The sequence below is a fragment of the Patella vulgata genome, chromosome 9 (assembly GCF_932274485.2).
Source record: "Patella vulgata chromosome 9, xgPatVulg1.2, whole genome shotgun sequence".
Classification (NCBI taxonomy): Eukaryota; Metazoa; Mollusca; class Gastropoda; family Patellidae; genus Patella; species Patella vulgata.
In genome coordinates this window covers 4,107,194-4,129,880 of record NC_065887.2, presented here as the reverse complement: position 1 = coordinate 4,129,880, position 22,687 = coordinate 4,107,194, and the positions used below count along the sequence as shown (strand labels likewise).

Here is a 22,687-nt window from a genome sequence, read left to right as displayed (position 1 = left end):
AATATGATACCGTCTCAGTTTCTCTGTTATTGTGGGACACCCTACCATATAATATGATACCGTCTCAGTTTCTCTGTTATTGTGGGACACCCTATCTTATAATATGATACCGTTTCAGTTTCTCTGTTATTGTGGGACATCCTACCTTATAATATGATACCGTCTCAGTTTCTCTGTTATTGTGGGACACCCTACCATATAATATGATACCGTCTCAGTTTCTCTGTTATTGTGGGACACCCTACCTTATATTATCCCTGAGTGAAGCTGGAGAAAAACCCAAATGATTATTAGACAGCATTATAATGAGCATATAAAATCAGGGAGGAAAAAATTAATCAATACATGTATTTCCTTCACATTCAACAACAAATTAAGCATACATGTACAATCATCCTACTCTGATATCAACTGGAGTTCACGGTGGCTAAGTGGGTAAGAAGCTGGCTCCCTAGTCTCGAGGTCGGGTGTTCAATCCCTGCATTGGCCGAGAAAGTTCATCCAGATTTTCCGGCGTGGTTTCCCCTTGTCAGTGATGCAGGACGGAGGGCCTGACAAGGACAGCTGTCTAGTCGTTCGGATGGGACGAAAAACTGAGGTCCCGTGTACATACTGGCGTGCATGGAAAAGATCCCTTGTCAATTGGAATTCAATATAAGAGTAGGACAGAGCGCCGCTGCCCGGGAAAAATTTCCCTCACAGCACACTGCATGACGTATGCCCGTCTTCATTAGCCCAGTTTAGGAGCAGAACAGTAGGATGTTAAACCCCATTTCATTTTGTTTATCATTTCGTTTATCATTTCGTTTTTTTAACAAAATTAATCAGCAATTAATACTCATACAACTTAAATAAAAAACAATTTGGAAGTTCAATTGAAACTAAATTATTTAACAATTATTTTGCATCAATTGATAAACTCAAAATAATTATGAACAAACCTCACCTGGATGTCACAGACACTGTCAGGTCAGGCATGTCATTCTGTGCGGCACGAATTGGGTTTTTTTTTCTGTGTTTTTTATTGATATTAATAACACATGTCTGGCACTAAGTTGACAATATCAGAAACTAGTTCAGCAGTGTCAGGGACAACTAAATGCCTTATATCCTGCCCTGATTATAAAGGTTTTTACAAAAATAAGCTTGACTCGACTCAGCAGGGGCGTAAAAAAAATTTTGAATCCACTAGCCCAGGGCTAGTAGTCTACTGTCAGGCACTAGCCCGGCATTAATATCCACTAGTCCATAGTTTGACAAGGTACAAGATTTAATCTTCAATATTTGGGCATATGTTTTGTTGACTGCCAACCTATCGATTTTAATAAAGATTGTAGACTTGATTGCCTAATAATTAAGGATGTATACGGCTACTCGGTTAACCCGCCACGGTTCGGTTGCACTGGTGAAACGGTTAAAAAAACTACAAACCGATATTCGTTTTCATATCATATCTGACCTTCAAAACCAGGAATGGTAGCCACAACAATGTTTTCTTTCACTGAAGACCATATAAATACTTCATATAGCACATGTCATTTATAATATATCACAGTAAATTAACGTCCTTTAATTCCCGCTCGAAGATTTGTATACGTTACGTTATTATTAGCACTTACTGCAAAGCAGGAGATAGCCTCGACTGATTGACAAATTAATTGTTTTACGGTATTTATTTACCTGATCACTCAAAAAAGGCCTCAAAATGAAACAAATCAGTTTGATGTGCTGATATATTAAAATAGACAGGATAGTAAAATTGTTTATATTATCACTAGCTGTGTGCCGATAGGGTCAAAGTTGATAACACACGGGTCACTGGAACCATTCATCATGGCGAGTGTGTAATGAACACGTGTAGTAAATTCTTTGGAAATACCTGACATGTTAAATAATCAAAATTATCTTGTATTTAAAAATACAAAGGTATGCTTTTTAAATATTTATGTCAGAACTAATCTAATATAAAGTATAAGCGAGTCTTTTGTTTTTAAATCAACCTGATTTCAACTGGTTTATACGTGACCTGTCAAAGCGTGCAAGATGCAGAAATGAAATGTCAAGAATGAATGAATAGAAGGGGTACAAAAAAATGTCCATACGGCTCTAAGTTTTACTACACAAAATCTATTGTTATGATTGAGTTTTCAGTGGAATATGAGAAATAAATGTGGGATATTTTACAGTTTATTTATCTATATCGTCACTAGTTTGATTCACAAACCAATAAAAGGGCACTAGCCCAGGACTAGTACGGCTAAATAGATCACTAGCCCAAGTTATTTTTGGTAGCCCTGGGTGTCGGGCTAGTGGATTTTTACAACACTGCTACTCAGGCAATTATGCCTGCTATATAACTTATAAGCTTATTATTTTCAGTTGAAGCGAAGAATTTTATCTAAAACAAAAAATATATCTTAATTTTTTTCCTCCAACCCAGGTAGCACGATTTACCCAAACCACCCAAATCTACCATTACTTCAATATTTAAAAGACAATAATTTATACCGGGTATCGATATTTAATAATATACTGTCCTTTATGCTAATTTCTCATTTTTAACTTACAATCGTAAATTTTTATAATATGAGTTGAAATAATGTTGGATTTGGGTAGATTTAAGTAAATCGTGCTACCACCCTGACCCCTCTCTGGGTCCTTGACCAAACTCTGGGCCCTAATTGGACCACCACGTAAAACAGTCTAACCCTGCCGCTGGTAATTCACTGTTCAGCGGGGATGACACTTATGATTACTTACAGGGTTCCTGACTCCATAATCAATAAGGTCCTGCCATATACAATTATGACAATTATGGCCACGCTGTCACGGTCAAATTATTTTAATCAAAATAAAACAACATTTCTTTTAAAATTGATCTTCATATCTTGGTTTTAAATTTAAAATAAATTATTGAATTTTAATGAATGAATTAATTTAATTGACATAATTGTGTTTAAACTTTTAAAATTGTTTTACCTGCTGGTGCTACGATGTTATGAATGGACGAAGATGAGTGCCAACACAACAGACACGACGACAATTTCATGAATGAAACCGGTTTATTGACAATGGCTACACCGGAAATAAAGAAAGACATCTTGTCAAAAGTATGTCGTAAAAGAACAATCCAACTATAAAATAAAGCTCTTGGGCTCAACTTTTTTATATTCGTTTAACTTTCTCAAATCAGTAACTATAAATTCGCTATGTACTAAGACTGTGAGAAGTTATATTTGGTTCGACATTTTAATGTCGTAAAATTATCCTCCTTTTTTTTTTTACCGTTATTGGTTGTATATAAAATTGAACGCGCGCAAAACTGATTACAAATGTGTCTTTATAAATACCACAAAAGAAGAACAAAATCAAAGACCTCGTTTTTCTCAGTAAAATCCCCCCTTTCGTTTGTTGAGAAATGTAATCCGTTTATCAGCAGGAAGTACTTGATATCAAGAAAGCGAAATAGCCACGCGGAGATCCAAATTCACATTTTGAACTAAATTTAATCATCAAAATAAAAACAAACCCATCCCCCAGGTCTTTTAACTTTAGGGAAATATTTGGAAATTATTTGTGTTTGGGCCAGTTATGGTAGTTTGAGTCAGGAAGACCTTATTGTCCTGAACGTAATACACTTTTCTTTCCTACTTTGTAAATGGCCGCGCCTCTGTCAGAACCAGGGAAGTCCGGAACGACGACGAATGTGAGTTTCGTCTGTCAAAGATGTCTGCAACCTTTGAAGTTAGACACATCTTTTAACACGATCGAACAGCGGCTGTTTGATGAGCTGACTGGTATGTATCTGATTGATAATATCTAACAGACATTGCCTGAGTAGAGCGAAGCTGATGTGATTGTTGTTAAATATAAAACCTTCATAATTAAAGGAGCTAAATCGCTAACATTTGGGACCTAGAAATTGACAAAAGTGGGTCGCAACCCATATAATACTGTAATATGAATGTATATAAACTGATTTACATTCGATGGTTTCCGTTTTTACTCCAATTTCAAATCAGTTATGTTCGGCAAAATAAGCCAGCAGTCTCAAGCGAGTGCATATTTCTAGCGTCTGGTTATTCCAGTCTACATACGCCGTTTGATTTGGTGCAATGTGTCTAGCCTCGTCCCTCGAGTCTCTTGATACAACTGGGGCTGAAGCGCATTATGGTACACGATTCGTGTACCAATGGTAAAATGTTTATTTTGTCTTAAATATTGGATATCAAAAGCCCATCTTTTCCCGGTAAGATCACGACGTGAATGTTGATTTAATTTGACAAATAAATCGTGTTTTCAATGTTGAAGATTTTGGATGATATTGAGTTAGAGACTTAGCTACTTTAAGCTTCTCAAGTGATACAAAGAATGTTAAATAATTTCGTTTTTCCGAATTCATTTTAAATTAGATCTAAATTATATGATTAATTTTGTTTAAAAAAAAAACAGCATAAAAGTGTGAGAATTATTTTCATTGACGTCAGAAATGTGTGATGTCATTGATTAAACGCGTCATAAAAATATTTCTATCAGACACGTAATCACGTACGCTTGGTCGATATTTGGTAAGTTGGCATGTGCATTGCCATTTTTGCCCAGTAGGCCTATATCCGGTTCCGGTCTGAATTTTTTTGTAATCAACAATCTGTGGGTGACAGTTTAGTTACGCTCCTGTGTTACCAGAAAAGAGCTTTGCTCAAGCACTGCGCTACACGCGATGCTTTAGAGCTTTGCTCTATATTAAAGTGGGGGGTTGGGTGACCCACACTGACTCCATAATGTGACACTAACAAGTGCTATGAATCTCTGTGTAGAAAACTGATAGACCAAAAGGTCGCTGACCTACATAATGATGATTCCCCGCTTGTATGTGACATGAAGTAAGGTCGCCTGTCTAATTTTCTGGTTGTTTCCTCCCACTGCTAAGGCCTCCTAGACGCAAACAAATTATTGAAGGAAAATTGAACAAATATGTTAGTCCTGAAATGAACAAGTTTGTATCGAGTGGCCATTAAACCCCATTGCTCTCTCATATTTTTTTTTAAAAGTTTTACCATAGATAGGTACAGTATTTCAGTTTACAGCTAAACCATTCTAGTATCTTTTAGAATACTGTAGCCTTATAAATGATTATAATTTATTCACAACTACATGCACATGTATTTCATGTGTATTCATTTTCTTTGCAACTACAGTATTTAATTTGTTTAAAACTATGGTACACCTATTACAATTTCTTTACCACTATGTATGTATTCCATTACAACTGCATGTATATTCAATTTGTTTTAACCTTTTTTTTTTCTTTCTTCAGCCCCTTTAACCAGATATAACGATGAAGAAGAAGAAGAAACAATAAATATTACCACAAAGAGGACACAGGTGTGTACAGGCCTTAATCCCATTCTCGAAGGAAATAGGGTTTAGCTTACTACCGCTAATCTCCGATTGGGCTAATGAAGACAGGCATCAATAATATATTGTTCTATGGGGGAAAGTTTGCCTAGACAGCGGCGCTTCAGCCTACTTTTATATTTGATTCCAACTGCCAAGGAATGTTTTACCTGCATGTCATTGTGTACTCGGTTCCTTTGTTTTTCGTGCCAGGCCCTATGTTGTGCATCACTGACAAAGAGGGACTATGCTGGAAATTCCCGATGAACTTTCATATTGTGTAGTAAATCCAATACTGGGAGGCGATAAAGTGTCAGTAGTCAATACAGGTACTTTAATTGAACAAAAATAAGTGTTGAGGAGTCTGTAATTTTATTTTCTCTTGTCATTAGAAATATATTTCTGGTTGACCCTACGATGATTGAAAGAACATACCTTTATATAAAAAACTTGAAATGTATAATTTTTGGCTGTTTACAAAATGCTCTGTCTGTGTCAATAGAATTATATTGTAAAATAATGATATGTTTTCTGGTTGACCATACGATGATTGTAAGAACATACCGGTACATGTATCTTTAAATAAGTCAGATTAAATTGTATAATTTTTGCCTGTTTACTAAATGCTCTGCGCTGTCCTTTGTTGCATATTAATCTTATCGTTCTGTCTCTCTACATGTATATATAGTTACCAGAGTATGAAGAAGATGGTAATATCGTGAAGAGGATCATTCCATCGTCAGGGTACAGTATTAATTAATTATTCTTATTTATCATTGGAAGCAAGTTACCCAGATCCAGGACTCTTTACTAGGATTTCCTTCGTATCTACGAACTAACTGTATTTATTACCGACAACGATGCATGTAGCTTGACAACTGTATCTACTTGCTAACTACTAGCTAACTGTACTCGTTACTGACGACGATACATGTAGCTTGACTATCGTGTCTACTAACCAACTGTACTCGTTACCGACGACGATACATGTAGCTTCACAACCGTTCTACGAACTGTACTCGTTACCGACTACAATACACGAAGCTTAACATTCGACTAACTGTGCTATTTACTTGACAATACTTTAGATAGGGCATAGAGTTGATGTAAGCTTTTACCTTTGAACCAATTCTTTGCTTGGATATGACAAGACGTGGCATGGTTTCAATTCCCTACTTGTACGCGACAAGGAGTAGGGTTGCCTGTTTAACCTCAAGGGTTTTCTCTCGTTTCCTCTCACTGCTAAGGACCCTTATGCGCAAGCATATTATTAAAATAAAAATTGAACCATACATGTATGTTAGCCACGAAATGACCTGGTTTGTGTCGAGTGGACGTTAAAACCCTCTCTCTCTTTATAACAAGACACAGAAATATTTTGGTCAGTTTGGGTCAGAGAAGGTCCCCAAGTATGTGATATATTAAAATATGCTGGAAGTTGAGTTAAATTAAACATCTGAGAATTATTTTAATTTTCTAATAATACCCCACTGCCTTTCTTCTATCTAATAATAAACAATGTATAACCATGTGATATTTATTACATCTCTAATTGATCCTACTTGATAATAATGTATAAATTACACATCCATTAACATTAGATCCACTTATATTAATAATTAACTAAATTGATTGAAGTGTGTTCTTGAGAACAGGTGGACTTGGTCGTATTGATTAATTATATCACACACAAATTATTTGTCAATTTAAATCAACATTGGTGTTGTTTTCTTACTGGGAAAAGTTAGGCTTCTGATATCCAATATTTAAGACAAAATAAACATTTTACCATTGGTACACAAATCGTGTACCATAATACATTTCAGCGCCATTTGTAATAAGAGACTCAAGGAACGAGGCCAGACATATTCCACAAGTCATGTCCAACGGTGATGCCATATTCTTATCTGGAGAGCATTCGCAATAAATATTATCGGTGTAGACTTGAATAACTGGACGCTAGAGATTGCCATTCGATTGACACTTCCTATGTATTTCGCCGAACATAACTGATTTGAAATTAATAGTAAAAACAGAAAGATTAAATGTAAATCAGTTTATATACATTCATATTACATTATTATATGCGTTGCGACCCATTTGTGTCAATTTCTAGGTTCCAGATATGAGCGATTTAGATCCTTAATAATAATAATCTTTATTCAAAATCTCAGTGAGACACATGAATATAATATACACATAAAATATTTACAGTTAGTGATAGTATACGTACATAGTATTTTCAGATAATATAATATACACATCATTACAGATAACATTCAGTATTCATTTAAACTTATTTAAACTTATTTACAATAATAGAGATGAATTTACATAGATTCTCCAGTTCTGCACCGTGGCTATTAAATATATTGTACACGTTGATAGCTGAAGGACACTTCAGGTAATAACTTTTTATAAATTTACAACGTTCATTTTTAAGGATTTGGCATTTGAAAATGTAATGAAATTCGTCGCCTAATTCACCTGTATTGCAGAGAGAACAAATACGATTTTCTTCTGGGGTCTTTATGAAAACCCCGGCTTCAATTGGCAGTCTATGACTTCGACATCTAAATTTACTAAAGTAATGTCTATATTTCGGAGGTAGATCTATTAAGTACTGTTCAAAGATGAACGTGGATTTAAATAAACGATAATTTTTGCATTTGCTTGTATTATGTACAGTGCTATTCCATTCTTGTTGATATTGATCCTTTAGCCTTAGCAGTAAACATTGCTTTAACCAATTAGCATTAATGTTACAGGCTTGGGAATCCCAAATATAAGACAACCCAGCACTGTTCAAAGCGTCTTTTATATAATTTAACCATGTATTAGGCTCATATGATTTATACAAAGTGTTATACAGTACACAAGCGATTTTAGATCTGGGGCCAGTTACAAGCTTATACTAGTAATTAATCATTCTATATTTTATATAAATTTGCAAAGGATATACACCAAGTTCACCATAGACCATAACATTTGGAGTAGACATTTTTACTTTTAATACATATTTACAAAATCTCAGTTGAAGTCTTTCTAACAGTATAATATCAGTAAAACCCCATATTTCACAACCATACAGGGCGATAGGTACTACAAGGCAATTAAACAAATGTATCTGGGTATCTACATCAAGATTTAGTTTACGAGCTTTTTGGATTAATGAAAACATTGCTGAAGATGCTTTGCTGTGAAGTTGTTTCTTGGCCTTGACAAAATTTCCATTAAAATTAAAAATTATACCAAGATAAGCATATTCGTGAACGTTTTCTATTTCAACATCTCCATAGGTAATTTTAGGTGTTTTTCTTATTTTACCTTTTGAAAAAACAATTGTTTTAGTTTTTGTTGAATTAATTTCAAGTTTCCAGACGGTGCAATATTCTAACATGGCATTGAATGCAGCTTGTAATTCTGATTCACTTTCTGCTAAAAGAACAGTGTCATCCGCATACAAAAGTGCAAATAGTTTCAGGTATACACCTACATTTTCAAGATCAGTTTCATGGACGCTTAAACATTTATAGTGTTGTGACAAGAAAGATGACAAGTCTTGCAAATATATGGAAAACAGAAGCGGGGACAGATTTTCTCCCTGACGAACCCCAAGTATGGGTTTGTCATGTTAATTAATGTCTAATTAATAATTTAGATAACATTCGAGGCGCAAAGAAAGACCTGCAATAGGCAGATTTAGCTCTTGCATAATGTATGTTTAAGGTGTACCTGCCACCGTATTCTGTGAATAAATACGACCACACACTATGATCGACTTCTGTACTAATTCTGGATTAGGTTTTGAAAATTGATCCATTTTTGATTTTCAGTGAAATGCAGTTAAATCTTAGTCACGATTTTACGTTACTTGGTGATCCAGGGCCGGGCAGTATGGATAATTTAAGTCACAGATTAAAGGTAGAGTCTCTTACCATATTACACATATTTATTTAAAGATATATGACTTCAATATATCACGTTTCTTTAAACTATATATACCATAGTTTTTTTTTATTTTATAACTCTTCTTTCGCTTTCATTTTAAGATTGATGTGTTCACAACATTTTATAGGTATACTATATTGAACAGTAACTAGCAAGTAGATACATGTAGGTAAAAGAAACGTCAGAAGTGGGTACATCATATTCAAAATAGTTAAATATTCATGATGGTTGTCTTGGTATTGAATATTCATGATGGTTATCTATGTATTGAAAATTCATGATGGTTATCTATGTATTGAATATTCATCATGATTATGTAGGTATTGCATAAAACAATCACTTAATTCAAATGTCTTGTTAATTATAAAGTGTTTTATAAACTACACTGAAAATCTTTTTACAAATTAGCGGGGATTGGGTGTTCGAATGGTGCGTTGGATCAGACGGTTTGTCACTGAGTCAACTGGCATAGTTTTGTTTGTGACAACCTCGTGAGTTTTCTCCAGTTTCCTCCCACTGCTAAAGACTCCTACTCGCAAGCGAATTATTGAAATAAACTTGGACCATTTAGTTATACCCGAAATGACCTAGATTGTGATGAGTGGGTGTGAAACCCTCTCTCTCTCTCTCTCTCTCTCTCTCTCTCTTTCTCTCCTTATACAAATTTTGTGGATTTATTTTTGTCTTAAAAACAACTACACCTTGTCTGTGATTGTTTACTATATATTTGTCTGTTGCTAGGTTACAGCCTGTTTGTTCGATATTATGTCAGGACAATCGGAAGTTGATCATCCGCTCTGTGAGGTAAGATATAACATCTTGATTCTCTCTTGTCTGTTAATGATGTGGCATGGGGTCTCGACCCTCGGGGGCCAAGATGATTTAGGAGACCAACACAGGTAGTAAATATTTTGGCCTATACTAAATTTGATTAAATTGTCTACTACAGGTAGGAGAAAACAATAAAATGAAGTTTTGTGAATTAATGATATAGCTAACATAATGTTAATGTTTTTAAATATTTGTCAGACTTGAAATAGGGTTTAACATCCTAGTGTTCTGCACCGACAGGGCTAATGAAGACAGGCATACGCAATGCAGTGTGCTGTGAGGGAAATTTTGCCCAGACTGTGGTGCCAAGACCTACTCTTATATCGAATTCCAACTGTCAAGCTTCTTTAATGGGCACTGTAATGTGTACACAGGATCTCGTTTTTTTTGTCCCATCCAAATGACTAGACAGCTGTCCTTGCCAGGCAGCCTATCCTGCACCACTGACAATGGGAAACCACGCCGAAAATATCTCTATGAACTTTCTAGGCCAGCACCGTGATCGATCCTGAAACCTTCAGGCTAGCGAGCAAGCACCTTACTCACTGAGCTATCTTGACTCATCCCTCCTCCTTCCTCGTCAGTGAGCCTGTACCATTATATATATGTTAATTACAGGAGTGTACAGACTCATTATTAGACCAATTAGATAATCAGTTGAAGATTACAGAAGACGAGTGCCGAGATTATCGTGATCTACTCACTAAATTACAACATGAAACAGATGATGTGGATGAAAAAGCTCTTGATAAGGAACTTAAACAGGTAGGATAAACAATATTTTCATTTGAAATACAAATGTGACGTCATCCTTTGATGTGTCAATCACACATTGTTGAAATATTGGACTCGCCTGATGATTTTATTGAAATACATGTGCTGGATAGTGTCTTATTTTAGGTTGATTAATGGTTTCAAGCTGTATCAATATGCTACTTTTAAAATGTCTTGTTCTTGACCACTTAACCGCACTTAAGAAGTAATTTTTGATCCTGGAACTTTTTGCAAACGCGTGATAGTCTTCTTTTTCTTCTTGTTACGACACTCTTGAAAAAAAGAGCCTTAAAGGCTTCGCAAATTGGTGTACAATCAACATGAAACTGGGCAGACTTGTTCTTTGGGTGACTGCATCAATTGACTGAATTGATATGATGTCACATTACCAATGATGACACGGATGGCAGTACCTTGACCTTCCGTTTGGAATCACTGAAAAGGGAAACCATGTTAAAAAAAATTGCAAGGAGCTTTGGGATCGAACCCAGGAAATCTTGGCTAGTGATTCAGTGCCATTGTGCCACTGCGGCTCCATACAGACAATAGCTAAAGTTTCATGAAAACATTTCTGTTTTAGGCTGTGATGACTTTGCAATAATTTTAACAAGCATGTAAATAAATATTACCATTCATTGATAAATTAAAAATATTAAGCATATTTGATTCTCTGAATGTATTTTGTTGGAGTTATCAGTTGTCTATGCTAATATTTGTGACGGTCGTTTGTCTGTTTAGGGTTGGCAGCTACACTAGGGCTGTCTCACGGCTGAAATTTGGTAAATAGGGGTAGCTCGGATCGGCGAGTAATGGTGGTGTTGGACTACCGCTTCTGGTTTCAGAGTTTTACTACTTTCAACCTGTGCAGCGCCGGGTCATCCACTAATTTGTATATAAATACCCTCATTAGAATATAATTTTAAATATCAGACATTTGGGAGCCGTGGTGGGTAAGGCGCTGGCTCACTAGCCTGGAGGTCGGGTGTTCGATCCCTGCATTGGCCGAGAAAGTTCATCCCGATTTTCCGATGTGGTTTCCCCTTGTCAGTGATGCAGGATGGAGGGCCTGACAAGGACAGCTGTCTAGTCCTTCGGATGAGACGAAAAACCGAGGTCCCGTGTAAACATTGGAATGCACGTAAAAGATCCCTTGGCAGTTGGAATTCGATATAAGAGTAGGCGATAGTGCCGCTGCCCGGGCAAAATTTCCCTCATAGCACACTGTATGGCGTATGCCCGTCTTCATTAGCCCAGTATAGGAGCAGAACAGTAGGACGTTAAACCCCATTTCATTTCATTTCATTTCATCAGACATTTGTAAGTCTCTGAATAACTGATGTATTGTTAAACTCCACTCCATTCTCTTCCTGTTCAATAAATATATAATTATTTGTGGATAAATATTTTGTTTTTTTTATTAAAGTTAAAAGCTGAAGAAGAAACGTTACATAAAGAACTGGCGAAGGCTGAAGAGGAACAAAAGATAGTTGTTGCTAAGTTACAAGAAGAAGAAGATAAATCTAAAATATTAGATGAAGAGGAAGAAAAGTAACGATTATTTCCTTCCGAAATTTAAATATAAATCTATATTATTATTTTCCCAGTTATATTTTATCTCAAGTTTAACAATATCTTAAAATTCTTATTTCGCAACTGTAATATTTAAAAAAATTATGTTATTTCACAACTTTAATATTTATGTTTTTTTAAAGTTATAGTATTTCATAACTTTTTCAAAATTACATTGTTTTAGAAGTAAGCTTATATTATATCCTTCACAACTGCAATCATATTTTACAATTACTGGGTTATACATATATTATGGTATTCACCATATTATGATGTCTGATTGGGCATATTCCGGGTCGGACGTTTGGGAAATAGTGTAGGACATGTCCGGAATATACGACCGGAATAACATCCATGTTATATTCTATCACAGTTAATTTATTTCACCATTTTGTGTTATTTTTTAAACATTGTTTCACCAAGCCATTGTTAGAAAATAACTCTTGACTAGAATCTCTGTGAGACTAACAATAATAATAAAAACTTTATTTAATGAGGCATCTTATTTAGTTTGCAAAAAAAACCTAATCTTCCATAAGTCCCTCCTAAGCTACACAGACATATATACATGTAATATCAGGATAAATTCAAAATCATTTGAAATGCAATAGCATTTTAAAGTGGGAAGTTTGGGAAGTCACTCCTAAACAAGGGGAATGTGTCTGATTATTTGAATAGGACGTATCTCCATGTTCACTGTAAAAATAAATCTTGTCAGTTGATGTAGATATTTTATTTGTTTGTTTTTTTGTTGACAGATATTGGAAGGAATATAATGAATATAAACGTCAAGCCTTGGAGTTGGATGATGAACAAAGAAGGTTTGTGTGTATATAATCTTCAAACATAAACATCATTAAAATCTTAAACACATACATTATACAAGAGCTAAATTTGTCTATTGCAGGTTTTTCTTTAAGCCTGAATTATTAATTAGACATTAATTAACTTATCCAGCCATAATCAACTCTCAATGTCATCGCTAGCCTGCGATATTTACTGGATTAGGTTCTGATTTGCTGTTCGACTTCCATTCTTGATTTAATCATGAAATGGATAATCGAGACTATGTTTTTTATTTTACCGACTTTAGTAATGGTATTCGAGGCTAGACCCAAAATTCAATTGCTAAATTCTCGGTTCAGGGTGGATCAATTTGACTGAAATTTTCAGCAAATTCCCTTTACATTATCTAGTTTTTAACTATTATAGTGCGAACTGTCAGCTCTTTATCTAATGATCCATAATGTATCGTTAATATGTCAGTGCAGAAAACTTAAACTTAATTTTATTTCCTTTCATTTACGGTATATGATGATTATTTTTTTTCCCCGTTTCAGTATAGCTAACTAACTTCAATATGATAAATATTTTTTTTTCTGTTTTTTCAGTATAGCTAACCAACTTCAATATGCGCAAACTCAACTTGATAAACTTAAAAAAACAAATGTTTTTAACTCTACATTCCATATATGGTAAGTTAATTACTATGTTCCCTAAATTCTATCATGGTGAGGAAGATACCCTACTTTTCCATGTTGAGACAAGCTTCCCCTTTTTATTGTAAATATATATATTTGTAGGATTGCAGTTTGGTGGGCTTGCAGTCTAAGGGCTGTCATAGGTTCAAGTGTCATGGTTTTGATCACAGGCTTGAGGATTGTCAGTCAAACTTTGTTGGTTTCCTCCGAGTCACTGCTATAGACCTTCCACATGCCATACCAAACTTAGGTTGCCTGTCTTCAGTTAGCACCCCTTGAGAGAAACAGACACTAAGCTAATTAACTAACATTTTAAGTCCTAAATCGATGATTCTAGTCGAAAACATTATGTATATTTTGAGAATTATTTATTCCACATCCATTCAATAAATTTGAAAAAGTTTATTTACTCTTTGTGAGTATGACAGATGTGAGACGGACTAGAAACACATTACAAAATAGTATACTTGGATATGTTCTATTCTCAAAGTATGAAGTACATGTAGTTGGATCTCTTTGTGCAGAATGACCACATGCATTATAAAGATTTATAATTTGTTAGTTCTGAAATGCCGTTAAGCTGTTTATTTATAACTTGTAGGCACAGTGGTCAGTTTGGTACCATCAATAATTTTAGATTAGGACGACTGCCCAGTGTTCCAGTAAGTATCATATTATAAGATATTTAAAAATCCCTGAACAACAGCAGTACAAAAAACTAGTTTATACATCTTCATAATATTTTAGGTTAAAATACCCCTTTATTAATTAAGGGGCTGTTGCCATCCCCTCTCTTGTTCCCCCTCTCGTTCCCTATTTTATTATAAATTAGATGTTTCCTTAAACTTTGTTGAAGCGTGCAAACACCAGAAAATCTAATAAATGTCACAGAAAATGGATTATTTGCTATTGAAGAGACTCAGTGTTCTAGAACCAAACTAAATGTAGTATTTAGGATTGATCCCATTTGCTGTGAATGTTCCTCAAGATTATTCAGCCTGATTTCTCCGTGGTGCAAGACGAAAGATCTGGAAAGTAACACTGTCTAATCATTTGGACGGGGGAAAAAAAACCAGTCCTATGTATATTTTGGGATTCGATATAGAGTAGTCAGAAATGCCGCTCCCGGGGCAAAATTTCCCTCATAGCACACTGTATGGCGGATGTCAGTCTTCATTAGCTCAGTGGTGCAGAACAGTAGGACGTTAAACCCCATTTTAATTCAATTCATTCCATTCTAGAAATATATCACAGTTCTTCTTTAGACATGTATTACGTTAAACCCTTTTCAATTCATTTCTTTAAACATATTTGTAGGTTGATTGGAATGAAATAAATGCTGCATGGGGACAAACAGTTCTTTTACTACACTCACTGGCTCGTAAAATGAATTTAACATTTCAAAGGTAACTATTTCACAGGCCCCACCAAAAAATTCACTTATTATTCTGTGAAACATATAAATTTAAGTTTTTTGTTGGTTGGGGTGGTGAGGCCTTTATGAGTGCTCGGAAGGCCAACTTATGGATGTCGGGGATCTTGATTTGCTAGAAAATGGTCTACTTTTGGTTAGGATGTCATGTTTCAAATTTTATTTACTATACTCACTTATCTATCATTTCAAATGTCTTTGGGGATTTTACCTTAACTTTGATAACCAGTCCAATTGTAAGGCATTTCTTCATTTGTATGTTTAAGATAATTTGTTTTCTAGGTATCGTTTAGTTCCCTATGGCAACCATTCATATTTAGAATCACTGACGGAGAAGAATAAAGAATTGCCCTTATATGGTTCTGGTGGATTCCGCTTTTTATGGGATACAAAGTAAGAAAATGTAGCTTTAGCTTGCATTAGATATGCATTTACTTATTACTTCCCTATGAATTATCTCCTGTACTGAAGTTGGAGTCACAGTGGCTTAGTAACCAGGACGATCCCAGTGTTTGCCGAGGTTTCTCAGGATTTTTCAGTCCGAATTATCATCCCATCCGAATGACTAGATGCTTTTGCCAGGCCCTCAATCCTGCACCACTGACAAGGGGACACTGATTCATCCTGCAATACTGACAAGGGGACACCGCATCATCCTGCACCCCTGACAAGGGAAGGCCACTCTGCCCTGCACCACTGACAAGGGGACATCACTCCATCTGGCACCCCTGACGAGGAGGTCACTCCGCCTGCACCACTGACAAGGGGACATCACTCCATCTGGCACCCCTGACAAGGGGAGACCACTCCGTCGTTCACCACTGACATGGGGACATCATTCCATCCTGCACCCCTGACAAGGGGAGACCACTCCACCCTGCACTACTGATATGATTATTATTGTCCCCCGCCTTTCGAAGAAAGCAGGGGACTATTAAAATGGGTTCGTCCGTCTGTCTGTCTGTCTGTCTGTCTGTCCGTCCGTCACACTTTTTGGGACACAATAACTCTCTTCCTAATTGAGCTAGAATGTTCAAACTTGGTGTATGTGTTTATTAGGTCAATGCCTTGATGGAGTTCGAAGATGAGCATTTTCCGCTTAGGGTAAGCAGAGATAAGCAATTTGATTAGTTGATGCTTTGGGACACGATAACTCTCTTCCTAATTGGGCTAGAATGTTCAAACTTGGTGTATGTGTTGATTAGGTCAATGCCTTGATGGGGTTCGAAGATGAGCATTTTCCGCTTAGGGTAAGCAGAGATAAGCAATTTGATTGGTTGATGCTTTGGGACACGATAACTTTTAATTGAGCTAGAATGTTCAAACTTGGTGTATGTGTTTATTAGGTCAATGCCTTGATGGAGTTCGAAGATGAGCATTTTCCGCTTAGGGTAAGCAGAGATAAGCAATTTGATTGGTTGATACTTTGGGGCACGATAACTCTCTTCCTAATTGAGCTAGAATGTTCAAACTTGGTGTATGTGTTGATTAGGTCAATGCCTTGATGGAGTTCGAAGATGAGCATTTTCCGCTTAGGGTAAGCAGAGATAAGCAATCATCAAAAACATTGTATGCTTAGACTATAAGTAAAGATATACTTACTGTTTGATTGTTCAATACTTTGTAAAAGATAATTTGTGATAAATTTATATGTGTCCTCTAATTATTTTCCTATTTCGGCGGGGGACATCAGCCTCACTGTTGGCTTGTTATTATTATTATTATTTTATTTGCTTGTGTTTTAGGTTTGATCAAGCTATGGTGGCATTCTTAGATTGTTTACAACAGGTAGTTTTATATAATCTAATTGAGTCTAATCCAGGAGATTATCTATGGTTGATTTTGGTGTCCTAATGAAATAACTAATATGAATACATTTCACAGTGGATTAAACCTAGAAAAATTGAGATAAAGATCAGTGATTTTAAAACTGAAGTGTATTTTTCAAGGTTAAATTCTGTAAAGTGTATGAGATCATTAGTTTTATTCCCACAATCCACAGACATCTAGTCTAGGTTCAGATATATTTTATTTATGAATTCTAATCCCTCCATATTGTAATCCCTCCATGTTTGATTGTAATCCCTCCATGTTTGATTGAAACCCCTCCATGTTTGATTGTAATCCCTCAATGGTTGATTGTCTTCCCTCCATGTTTCATTGTAATCCCTCCATGTTTGATTATAATCCCTCCATGTTTCATTGTAATCCCTCCATATTCGATTGTAGTCTAATCCTTCCATGTTTGATTGTTTTTCCCCCCTGTTCAGTTGTAATCCTTCCATATTTGATTGTAATCCCTCCATGTTTGATTTAAACCCCTCCATATTTGATTGTAATCCCTCCATGTTTGATTGTAATCCCGCCATGTTTTATTGTTATCCCTCAGTGTTTGATTGTAATCCCTCCATGTTTGATTGTAATCCCTCCATGTTTGATTATAATCCCTCCATGTTTGATTGTAATCCCACCATGTTTTATTGTAATCCCCCAGTGTTTGATTGTAATCCCTCCATGTTTTATTGTAATCCCTCATGTTTTACAGTTCAAAGAAGAAGTAGAGAGGGGCGATACCAGTTTTTGTTTACCCTACAGAATGGAGAAAGGAAAAATAGAAGACTCTAATTCCGGAAATTCTTATTCCATTAAGTAAGTTGGTGTTGTAGTGTGAGACTGGTCTAGGTATCATAGCTAATCAGGAAATAAAAACACTTTTCTATAATTATTCCAAGACAGCGACAAATAAACTCCTTAATATATAACGTCCTCACTATAAAATTATTCCAAGACTGCGACGAATTGACTTACTAAAGTTGTAATAGTGGATGGAAGAATCCGTGGAACACTGCAGGTCAGCATGGATCTCAGTGATACCGTAGGGGGAGAAAGGAGGCGCTCCTTTTTAAAACATATCAAATATATATAATTCCCCCCAGCAAACACACCAGACAAGACTGCAGTAGAGTAGTAGTGGTTTTAATACCAGGATCAGGGCCGTAACTAGATCAGAGCAATGAGGGGGACGGGAAGCTGTATAATTGACGGACACTTAATATCTGGGGGGGGGGTATGGTTGACAAATTTTTCACATGGGGGGTGGGGGTGCAAAGCCCCCCCCCACCCCCCCAGTAACGGGCCTGACCAGGATGCATTTCAGGCGCAATGATAAAGAACATTATATATTTTTGGTATTTTCTATAATTTGTGTAGCCTGTTTAATGAAGTGATAATGGTTATAACCAAAGGTTGCATTTTAAATATGCCTGCCTCGGTTCGCTTATCAGTTTGTTTAAAAGGGTGAACTCAACGAAATCATAGAAATGTTAGTCAAAATTATCTTGAGCAAAACAAATAAAACACATTTACCTCATTAAACAATCGTGATTAAAACACAGATCCTATTTTGTTTTGTTTTTTATAGTTCAAAATTTTGTTTTATTTGTCTTTACTACACTAGGATCTAGAAGAGTTGCTATATAACACGCTTTCTGGCTGAGGTTAGGGATAATCCGATAAACGGTCCGCTGCGACTGGTGTGATGTGCACGAAGCTGTGGGTAACCCACTAGAAGCATCAACGCCGATTAGTTAATTAAATGTCTGACGTCATAGGGTCAATAGTCGCTCGTACGACCCCTAAAGCAACCTCCCACTAGAACTGGTCAGATCTTCATGTTGTAGAGACCATTAAAAGTATAAAAATAACGAAACGAAATATAGATCGGCATTTTAATCAGATTTTCCTGTTAATTAACCCAAATCATAAAATACATTTTCATTCATATAATCATTTCTTTTTCCTTTCAGAATCCAATTTAATTCGGAGGAACAGTGGACTAAAGCCTTGAAATTCATGTTGACTAATTTAAAATGGGGTTTAGCCTGGGTTTCATCACAACTTATTGCTGAAAAATAAAGAAGAAGATTCATTCTTAAACAAAAATACAAAAGATTACTATAATATTAAAACATGAACAGTCATTATGAATGAATAAATGAAATGAGATGGGGTTTAACGTCCTACTGTTCTTCACCGACTGGGCTAATGAAGACAGGTATATGCGCCATACAGTGGCACTACTGCCTGCCCTTATATTCAAATTCCAACTGTCAAGGGTTCTTTTATGTGTGCGCCAATGTGTACATGGGAACTCCGATTTTTATGTCCCATCCGAATGACTATACAATGTCCTTGCCAGGCCCTTTGTCTGGCAGCACTGACAAGTGGGAGGCACACCAGAAACTTCCGATGAACATCTCGGCCATCACCGAGATGTCTATATAATTACTGAGCCACCACAACTTCCACATAAATGAATGAAAGATGGGATGAATGAATGAAAGATGGGATGAATGAATGAAAGACGATTTAGGACCTTGATATTACATGGTTATTTATGTTCTGTCTGTTGTTAATTATTTTTCATGTACTTTTTATTTATTTAAAGGAGCTCAGCTTCTCTGATTTATGTTAAAATAAGGAGTTGGAATGTGATAGGGGAAACTGTATATGATTTAATTCATGGATGAGTACGGGAAACTGTATATGATTTAATTCATGGATGAGTACGGGAAACTGTATATGATTTAATTCATGGATGAGTACGGGAAACTCTATATGATTTAATTCATGGATGAGAACGGGAAACTCTATATGATTTAATTCATGGATGAGTACGGGGAACTCTATAACATTAAATTCATGGATGAGTATGGGAAACTCTATATGATTTAATTCATGGATGAGTACGGGGAACTCTATATGATTTAATTCATGGATGAGTACGGGGAACTCTATATGATTTAATTCATGGATGAGTACATGGATGAGTACGGGGAACTCTATATGACTAAATTCATGGATGAGTACATGGATGAGTATGGGAAACTGTATAAGATTAAATTCATGTATGAGTACGGGAAACTCTATATGATTTAATTCATGGATGAATACTGGCAATCTTATTTTTAATGGAAGAAGAAAGGGATATTGAAATAAACCAACTAAAATTTATATAGAAGACATTTATTAAAGTCACTTATCCTCAGTTACATTTTTAAGACAATAAAAAAATATCTATTTTTTCACCAGTTAAACATACGTTATGCAAGAGCTAAATCGAGACTTTGTTTTTTATCGTAACAATGGTAACAATCAAACCTACTGTGTTTTTAAAATTTGGTTTTCTCAGAGTAATTTGACTGAAATTTTCTGCATATTCCGTTTATGTAATTTATTTAACTATTATAGCGAGAACTGTCAACTCGTTATCTAATCATCCATAATGCCCCTTTAATCCATGCCAATATTTAATTAAATTCAATATTTAACATTTAATTCAGGATGCATTATGTTAGATTTGGATAAAGAGCTGAATATTTTAAATATTTCTGTTATGCCCAAAATTAGTATTTTGCGTAAAAAGACGAAGAACGCTGAATGCAGCCGATGAGCGCCGCATCCATGTGTCCGGTTGAATTATCTGTATTATTGTCATAGTAACTGATTATTATTGTTTAGATAGAAGCCATGCGGTGATGTACGATGGTGGGCGCCTGACGTCCGTATATTGTTTTCACCTGTGTTGTTTACTGTGTTGTAGATGTATACTTTGTTGTTGTAGACTATTTTGTAAGCCGTCCTGTATTGTTTACATGAGTTAAATCGACAATAAACCCAATTACTAAACAACCAGCATTCGAACTAGTGATTACAGAGCGCCCCCCGACTTCGTCCCGGCGAGGTACTATCATCATGTGCAGCCCACAATTTCATTCAAATTACTTTGTTCTGAGCAAAGTTATAATTTTTGTAGTTTAGACAATGCTGACATGGTAGATATTTTATAATTCTTCCAGATGTTCTAATCCGTTTTAATCTTGGCCATCTGATGGTCTAGAGAATTGATTATAGACTTGTCATGTAAATAAATGTCCAAATAATAGTTTACATAACATTTGAAGTCAAAATAAAGATTTAGCTCTTAACTAATGTATCTTTAAGAAAGAAAGATCAAAATATCAACAAAAGATAAACTGTTCAAAAGAGGCCCATCAAAAGATTTCAGAGAAAATCATAAATATGGCACTGGCTTGTGTTGATTATATCCTACACTTCGTCTGAAGTGGATGCTGAATGTTGTCAGCTGTTAATACTGAATGGAATCGAACTGAATATGGACTCATATTTCTTATACTGATCCAGTGTTTACAAGATGGTAGTTTACAAGAGATTAACAATCCCTCACATGTAGATCAGTGATTTTAATATACATATAATGATAACTACACATGTATACTAGCATGGCAGGACAATTTACCCAATACTATCAAATACTACCCAATACCACCCAATACTACCCAATACTAATTAAATACTACCACATAGCACATATATACTATCTGGTAGTATTGGGTAATATTGGATAGCACTGGGTAAATCTTCCTGCCACATGTATACATCTGCCTATATTTGTTGATGTAATTTTGTTAAGTTTCATTAAAAATAAAATGTAAAACTGTTATTTTGTTTACATTATGGGTTTTCTCCGGTTTCCTCTCCCTGCTAAAGACCTCTAGGTGCAAGCGAATCTCCTATATGTGTATGTATGTATGATTCGCCCATCACGCTTCGTAGAAAAGATCTCCCCACCCCCCAAACACATGTGATATCAAATTAACCAGCTTGTCCCTATAAATGTTTTAGGCCACTGAATTTGAGCCCCAGGCCAATTGGGCCTGGCCCCAACAAATCCAGCTTCGTCGCTGCTCCCCCCTCCCACCCCCCTCCCACATATGTGGTATCAAATTAACCAGCATGATCCTGTCAATGTTTTAGACCATCAAATTTGGGCCCTGGGGGAATTTATGTCCCAGGCGAATTGGACCCGGGCAAAGCCAAGTATCCTGCTAGTTGAAATAAAATTGAACCAGGTTAGTCCCAAAATTACCTAGTTTGTGTCGAGTGGATGTTAAACCCTTTTTCTCTATCTTTCTACTTGAAGCCAGTCCAGTGTTAAATAAAATTAAACTATATGTTAGTCCCGATATGATCTGGTTTGTGTCAAGTGGATGTTAAACCTCTCTCTCTCTTTCTACTTGAAGCCAGTCGAGTGTTAAATAAAACAGACCCGGTGTCACCAATTATATTATCTGGGTGAAATCATAAGATATACCGGTGCTGTTCTATTTATAGAATGTCCCAGATTCTGATCCCGGTTTCGATTCTTCAATGTCGGCGATGGCGCTTGTAG

The 22,687-nt window shown here is 35.8% G+C and overlaps 2 protein-coding genes across 2 annotated transcripts in view; one reads left to right on the top strand and one right to left on the bottom strand.

Annotated features, from left to right (window-relative positions):
• The window catches only part of LOC126831601 (guanylate kinase), a 28,630-nt gene extending 25,565 nt beyond the window's left edge, over positions 1-3,065 (bottom strand). The window contains exon 1 of the mRNA XM_056103127.1: positions 2,980-3,065. Coding sequence (XP_055959102.1) covers positions 2,980-3,049 — 70 coding nt within the window. The 5' untranslated portion in view covers positions 3,050-3,065. The remainder of the gene's footprint in view (positions 1-2,979) is intronic.
• Positions 3,066-3,496: 431 nt separating this feature from the next.
• On the top strand, positions 3,497-21,958 carry LOC126831573 (beclin-1). Its single transcript, XM_050562145.2, has 15 exons — positions 3,497-3,797; positions 5,318-5,385; positions 6,086-6,141; positions 9,234-9,321; positions 10,090-10,152; positions 10,798-10,944; positions 12,377-12,501; positions 13,281-13,343; positions 13,914-13,997; positions 14,605-14,665; positions 15,321-15,409; positions 15,718-15,828; positions 17,181-17,223; positions 17,981-18,084; positions 19,242-21,958. The coding sequence occupies exons 1-15, from the start codon at positions 3,659-3,661 to the stop codon at positions 19,348-19,350; spliced, it is 1,350 nt and encodes a 449-aa protein (XP_050418102.1). The 5' UTR covers positions 3,497-3,658; the 3' UTR covers positions 19,351-21,958.
• Positions 21,959-22,687: the final 729 nt, after the last annotated feature.